Here is a 7,732-nt window from a genome sequence, read left to right as displayed (position 1 = left end):
TTTGATGTCATTCCCTTATTCTTTTAATTGATAATTGTCTGATTGTTAAAATTTGTTACATCTTTTTCAGATAGGTCCAGGCAGCAATGGACACAGGCAAGGGGGCTGGGGTAACAAATGCTTGAAAGCAAAGCTTTCACTATCAATAACAATTAAAATTTTTATTAAATTCCCAGTTTTAGCTGGTGTCTTTTGAGCGGCTTCCACCTACACCACTTTCAGCAATCTAATCTCAAATCATATGCGCATCGATACAACGAATGATGTTCACCTTTCCCCACTAAACCAATCTTCTTTCCAAAGCATTTTTTGTCTGCTTTTTCACTCTAAATATCATGGAATAACTTCTCTCATATTCTTTCTTTCTTCCCATTTTTTGCACTGATAATGGCTTTTTCTGTCTTCTTCTCAGATTTTGCAGTTTCTTTGTAAGAACGCCTCAACCCCAATCTGTGGGCTTTATTTACTAGTACCAAAGATCATGAAACCGAACGAACCTCTCTGGTTCTTCTGCTTTTTAAAGTTTTCTTTTGGAACCAGAATATATCCCTGGTAGCTAAACAGAATGCTTGCTTTTCTCGGTACTCAAGGCTTTTCCTTCCTACTCTTCTTCTATTCTCCTTCTTGATTGTTCAGTTTGAGTGGCAGTCTGCCAAACGTTGGCTCAAAAAGAAAAAGAACAAGTACCCTGTTTTTCGAGAAATTAATTATGCTTTAGATGGTCAAAAGGCCAGGTTTCTTCTATTCTTGGGAAGGCCAGCACTAGTTATGATTCTCAGTGGCCGAAACAAAGGGAGAAAGGTTGGATTCTGACGATGAGGAGGAGGCAAACAATCACTCTCCCTCTAGCCTGAATTTCTCATCGGTACGTATGGTAACTTCCAATTTTTACCTTCAGGTTGTAAGCTTTATGTCCATTCCAATCGTTTAAGGATTTCCTTTTTTGTTCTTGGCTGATATTCACAACTGTAAAAGGAAGAAAATAAGCTTTTGATCTCCAAGCCTCTTTATTTTCAGTTGGAAAGATAAGAACCTGAAATTCTTTTGTTGAGGATGTTCTCTCTCTCTGTATTTTGTTAATGATTAATGCTATAATCCATTGAATAATATAAAAAAGAACCTAAAAGTTAGATTTGGGTCTCAACATTTGAGACATTCCATCTTTGAAAAAGCTACTTTAAGTTGAACTTATATGGATTGTTCTTTGATTAGTCCAAGAATTATTCATAATCACAACCAATCTTTGATGGAGTCAGTGATTTCTGCTCAAGAATCCTACTTTTTAATCATTTCTTTTCATTACTTTACTTGCTGAACAAATCAAACCAAGATAGCCATACAGCAAGAGAATGCAATGAGTAACTTCAAAGCCTAGTCTCTGCTCTTCTTTCTTTTGCTACAATAATAATAACGCCCGTAATCCACAGCTACAAACAAAATTGACGTTTCAACGTCACATCTGCTTCTCTCTCTTTATCAGCGAATTCTACTTAAGTATTTGTTTATTATGAATACTGTTGTTTATTTTTAAGGTAAAATAATGTAGCCTCCTTTGTGCATGTGTGTCTTTCTCTCTTTTCAGCTGTCGCCAGGATGGTGTTGGATTTATTGGTAATCGGATGTCAATAATTCACCTTCCAAATTCTGATTTCCTAGATACTAGAGATCCTCACTTGTGTCATATTGCAATTAGCCCCCTCAACAATCCCAGAATGGCCACGCACCCACTTCTTCTCTCCCTTTTCTGGGTCTTGTTTTCTACTCTTTTCCCGCCTTCTTTGTCCCTCACCGTTGAAACCCAAGCCCTTCTTGACTTCAAAAACAAGCTCAAAGACCCTTTGAACGTTTTAGATTCCTGGAAAGAATCAGAGTCTCCGTGCAGATTCTTTGGAGTTAGTTGTGATCCAGTTTCAGGCAAGGTGACAGAGATTTCTCTTGGTAACAAATCCCTGTCGGGCGAAGTTTCCCCTTCCATTTCAGTGCTTCACAGTCTTACCAAGCTCTATTTGCCTCAGAATGCCATTTCTGGGAAAATTCCTGCCCAACTAAACGAGTGTACCAACCTCATAGTTTTGAACCTGACATGGAATAAAATGGTGGGAATCATACCGGATCTTTCTGGACTTAAAAAATTGGAGTTTCTTGATTTGACATTTAACTTCTTTTCAGGCAAGTTTCCGAGTTGGGTAGGGAACTTAACTGAACTGCGTTCTCTTGGTTTAGCGGATAACAATTATGATGAGGGTGAAATTCCAGAGACTATTGGGAATTTGAAGAACTTGACTTGGCTATTTCTGGCTATGTCCAACCTGAGAGGACAGATTCCGGCGTCTATATTTGAGCTTAAGGCCTTACAGACATTGGATATTTCTCGGAACAAAATTTCTGGGGATTTCCCGCAGTCGATTTCCAAATTGAAAAATCTTACCAAGATTGAGCTGTTTATGAACAATTTGACTGGCGAGTTGCCACCAGGGATAGCAGATCTTACTCTCTTGCAAGAAATTGATATCTCCGGGAATCAAATGCAGGGGACGTTACCGGAAGGGATTGGAAACCTGAAGAATTTGGTGGTCTTTCAATGTTATAATAACAAATATTCTGGAGAGATCCCAGCTGGGTTTGGAGATATGCGTCATCTTATTGGGTTCTCAATCTATAGAAACAATTTTTCTGGGGAATTTCCTGCGAATTTTGGCCGATTCTCACCATTGGACAGTTTTGACATATCGGAGAATCAATTTACAGGTGACTTTCCCAGGTTCTTGTGTGAAAGCAGAAAGCTTAGGCTCTTACTGGCTCTTGAGAACAACTTTTCAGGGGAGTTTCCGGATACGTATGTTGACTGCAAATCACTGGAAAGGTTCAGGATCAACAAGAACGGTCTTTCTGGGAAGATTCCGGATGGACTATGGGCGCTTCCATATGTCAGAATGATTGACTTTGGTGATAATGACTTTACTGGAGGGATATCCCCCAGCATTGGATTTTCCATCAGCTTAAATCAATTGGTTTTGCGAAACAATAGATTTTCAAGTAACCTTCCATCAGAACTTGGAAAGTTGACAAACTTAGAGAGGCTTCTTTTGAATAACAATAACTTCTCTGGCAATCTACCTGCTGAGATTGGTTCTTTGAAGCTGTTATCCTCCTTGTATCTTGAGCAAAACAGGCTAACTGGATCAATACCAGAGGAACTAGGTGATTGTGTTAGGTTGGTGTACTTGAACCTTGCTGATAATGATTTGAGTGGTAATATCCCGCAAACAGTTGCACTCATGAGCTCTTTGAACTCTTTGAACCTTTCGGGAAACAAACTTAGTGGTTCAATTCCAAAAAATCTAGAAAAATTGAAGCTAAGTTCCATAGATTTGTCTGCGAACCAGTTGTCAGGAAGTGTTCCTTATGATCTTTTGACCATTGGTGGAGACAAAGCGTTTCTTGGGAATAGAGAACTCTGTATTGACCAAAATGTTAAAAGCTTTAGGAATGATACTGTGCTAAATGTCTGCAAGGAAAAGCAGGGACAGAAAAGGGTGCTCAGAGGTAAATTGGTTTTTTTCATCACCATAGCAGTTGCTTTGCTTCTTGTTCTAGCTGGGCTATTGCTTGTAAGTTACAAGAACTTCAAGCTTAGTGAAGCTGACATGGAAAACAGTTTAGAAGGTGAGAAGGGTGTAGATCCAAAATGGAAACTTGCATCTTTTCACCAAATGGATATTGATGCAGATGAAATATGTAATCTGGACGAAGAGAATCTGATTGGAAGTGGCAGTACGGGAAGAGTTTATCGCCTGGATTTGAAGAAAAAGGGTGCTGTGGTTGCTGTAAAGCGACTATGGAAAGGGGATGGTCTGAATGTTTTGGCAGCAGAGATGGAAATTTTGGGGAAAATCAGGCACCGAAATATACTGAAGCTCTATGCTTGTCTGATGAAAGCAGGGTCGAGCTTTTTGGTGTTTGAGTACATGGCAAATGGTAACGTGTTTCAAGCTCTCCGCAGAGAGAAAAAGGGTGGGCAGCCGGAATTGGACTGGTACCAGAGATATAAAATTGCCTTAGGAGCTGCAAAGGGAATTTCTTATCTGCATCATGATTGCTCCCCTCCTATCATTCATAGGGATATAAAATCGGGCAACATTTTGCTCGATGAGGATTATGAACCAAAAATTGCTGATTTTGGGGTTGCAAAGATTGCAGAAAAATCTCCCAAGGGATCTGAGTACAGCTGTTTTGCTGGCACCCATGGCTATTTTGCTCCTGGTGAGTTTCAAAAGACTTTTCTTTGTAGCAATATTTTGAAGCTCACATAGATAGTGCTCCATTCCAATAAATTACTCGAGCTTTGCAAAACTCTCTAGTTTTTTTATTTAATTTTCCAATAATATAATTGTTCCATACTTTCTATCTTTTCTACAAGAGCACTACAACGTGAATCTAGTCTCTACCTAAACCACACCCTACCCTTTACTACTTGAGCTAAGCTAATGTGGCATGGTTGCCTAATTTCTGAGAACCCTTTCTGTCGGGTAAATGCATATTACATAGAATGTTACCAGTCCAGACACTATAAATTATTTGAAATGAATTCACTTGATAAGCCAGGCATTTGGCTTTTAATTAAAAAAACTTCCAAACATAAGTTTTCCATATCTACTCTTAAGCTTTGCAAGTTTTGCTTAGCAAGATCCATTTATGAGGCTCTTCTGTATTTGGTGAAAATGGACTGATATTAAGTCATCTATGATATTATTGATTGGGATTATGTAAGTTGTAGCTGGCATTGAGCCTGATTTTAAACTTCAGTCGTGCCATCATCTGTTTTCCTGCGTCACTGTTACACTCTTACAAACTTTTTACTTGTCATTCCTGATACTGGTAAATTTTCAGCTTCAAAGTTGAGGCCATAAATCTATCATTCATGGCTTAACATTATCTCAAACTCTTGTTCAATTACATATCATGTCACTTATATTCCTGTGCTAAATATATTTTCCAACTACTGGATCAAACTATAGGTGCGTTGTCTTGCTTATAAAACCTGTCTTTCTAGCAGCTTGTGGAATTTTCATAGTATATGCAGTGAGAAACCTGGTTATCTTTTTTTTTTTTTTCTTTTGCATTTGAAATTATTGTTGGTTGGCAATTAGAGGTTTCTTTGCTGGTAAGATGTCCATTTTTCAAAAGCTTAGAGTTGCAGGCTTGGCTCCTGCACTTCGTAAATCTATTTTTACACCTTGGCAAGATACACAAATTTTTTTTTTCTTTTTTGAAAAGCAATGTACATAAAATTTTGATAGTATTTTAGAAAGATTCATGGTGATAAGTTTAACCTGAAAGTTTCCATTATTTCTCCATTATAAATGGTGACAAGCCAATAAAAATGTTTCAAATTTTAAGAAGCGCATTACATGGTTTGACAGATATGCAATGGTCAACTGTTGCTTTTTTCAATGAATATTTCTGTTAATTACAGTATTGCTTATTGTTGACATTCTAATTTTCTTTGGCAGAGCTGGCATATACACCAAAAGTCACTGAGAAGAGTGATGTCTATAGCTTTGGGGTGGTGCTACTAGAATTAGTGACTGGTAGAGGACCTGTCGAAGAGGAGTATGGAGAAGGCAAAGATATCGTTTATTGGGTGTTAACTCATCTCAACAACCTTGAAAGTGTACTCAAGGTTCTTGACAATGAAGTGGCCTCTGAAACTGTCCGGGATGACATGATTAAAGTATTGAAGGTTGGTATCCTCTGCACAGCCAAGCTTCCAAGTTCGCGCCCTACTATGAGAGAAGTGGTCAAGATGCTTATTGATGCTGAACCTTGCACTTTCATGTCTCCAGATACCCAACCTGACAAAATTGTTAAGGGTTTTCTCTAGTTAGTTTCTCTGTTTGTGCAACATATCTATCAGGGTTCAAACTCTGATGGAAAAAGTTCTATTAAATATATGAAAGTCTTGTATTTACCACCAGGCTTTAGGTGTTCAACCAAGTTGAAGCTTTGATACACTAGATGGGGGTTCTAGAAATCATTTTGTCGGAAAGCCTATATAGCTTTTGTGCATAATTCAAACATATTTTTGATTTATGACTTTTTTTTTCTCGCAATTACATGCTCTGGATTAAATTTAACATAATATTTTAAGAAAATATTTTAAAAAATTTAAATAAATTTTTATTCTTCTGTTACGTTTAATCAAGTTTTTTTTTTACTTTTATTTTGGATCAGATTGACTTTTATAATTAAAGGTTGATTAATTGTTAATGAAAATATCTCATGATCATGTCATTATATTATATTAAAATGTCACATCATCATCTATTATTAGATGAGTATATCATAATAACATCACGTGATATAGAATAATTAATAACGTCGTCATCCATTTTATACACTTATATAAAATAACAATTGATAGTTTAACAAAAAATAATTAATCAATAATTTATTATAAAAATTTAATTAAATGGAATAAAAAAATAAAAATTTTAAATTTTATGCGTTTTAATATCTTTGTCATGTACGAAAGAAACAAATGGAAAGAGAAGTTTGAAGCGAATTGAATAGCCCCTCCTTGTGCTTGGCAACAATGGGAACACATTTAGACAGCAAATGACAAGAAAAAGTTGAAATATGATCAAGTGGCACTCAACGCGGTGTAAAACTACAGTCATGGGGAAGAAGACAAAGCAGGTGCATGAACTACTACATAAAAGTGGTATAAACTCATGCACGCGTTGTGCTAGTTTTTAAAACAACAAGCTACTTTCTTCTTCTTTGAATATGAAATGTGAACAAGTATAGCCAACTCAAGCATATGAACAAATTTTAAGCAGATTTATATATATGAGACAAGCAGATTTATTTAAGATAAATCGAACTGGTTTATAGTTATTTTATATTTGAGTTATTTCTGGTTTCAGTAATTTTGATATTTGATTTTTATGAATTCAAAATATTTTAAATTTAAGTCATTTTGAATTCAGATTTCTTCAAATTTTAATTTTTATCTTTTTTAGTTTATACGAGATTAGTGGTTGTCAAGTTCAGGTTGATTTTGCTACTTTTAGATATTATTCATAATAAGTGAGCATAAAACCCAATTATTAATTTTTTTTCCTTTTGATTTGGAATAAAGTAATTTGATCCTTGACTCTTGAACAATCAACATATGTCCTTATCATATCAAATGCTTGATATAATTAAGGTAGATTTATATCGTCAAGTCAACCTTTAACAAAAATGATCTTTAAAGATGACGCTACTTGTTTGGGGTTGGATTGGGCTTGGGCATGGATTTTGAGGTTCAAATCTGTTTCAATTAGATTATTTTATTAATAAATAATATATTTAATTAATTTTAATTTAAAATATATTTTGAATATAAAAATAAGAGGAAATTGTGAAGAAAAGACCTCGTGATAAGGTGATTTCAGAAATAACCACCCATATAAAGTTATCTGTTTCTAGCCAAAAAGAAACATGAGTAGACTAAAATGCCCTTAAAAACATCGTTTCAAATTAGGGTCCCTATATCACTCTCTCTCAAGAGAGAAAATAGAAATAAATAAATGCTCAACTGTTTGAGCTCAGTCATATTTCTCTCTCAACTCTCTGAACTGTCTCAACTCTGCCAACTCTCTATTGAGCACCATCATCATCAGCTCTCTCAGCTCTCTAAACTGTATGAGCCCTATCAACTCTCTGTTGAGCACCATCATCATCG

The 7,732-nt window shown here is 35.9% G+C and overlaps 1 protein-coding gene across 1 annotated transcript; it reads left to right on the top strand.

The window, feature by feature from the left end:
- Positions 1–233: 233 nt before the first annotated feature.
- Positions 234–6,093, top strand: LOC18593067 (Leucine-rich receptor-like protein kinase family protein). Its single transcript, XM_018125991.2, has 3 exons — positions 234–865; positions 1,583–4,263; positions 5,514–6,093. The coding sequence occupies exons 2-3, from the start codon at positions 1,620–1,622 to the stop codon at positions 5,882–5,884; spliced, it is 3,015 nt and encodes a 1,004-aa protein (XP_017981480.2). The 5' UTR covers positions 234–865; positions 1,583–1,619; the 3' UTR covers positions 5,885–6,093.
- Positions 6,094–7,732: the final 1,639 nt, after the last annotated feature.

This window comes from Theobroma cacao, chromosome 8 (assembly GCF_053813885.1).
Source record: "Theobroma cacao isolate CCN51 chromosome 8, ASM5381388v1, whole genome shotgun sequence".
In the NCBI taxonomy this organism is placed as follows: domain Eukaryota; kingdom Viridiplantae; phylum Streptophyta; class Magnoliopsida; order Malvales; family Malvaceae; genus Theobroma; species Theobroma cacao.
This window is presented reverse-complemented; position numbering and strand designations above follow the sequence as displayed.

Coding starts and splice junctions, on each gene's coding strand:
- LOC18593067 (XM_018125991.2), top strand. CDS start 1,620: ATGTCAATAATTCACCTTCCAAATTCTGATTTCCTAGATACTAGAGAT. Junction 4,264..5,513: donor CCATGGCTATTTTGCTCCTG/GTGAGTTTCAAA, acceptor TTTCTTTGGCAG/AGCTGGCATATACACCAAAA.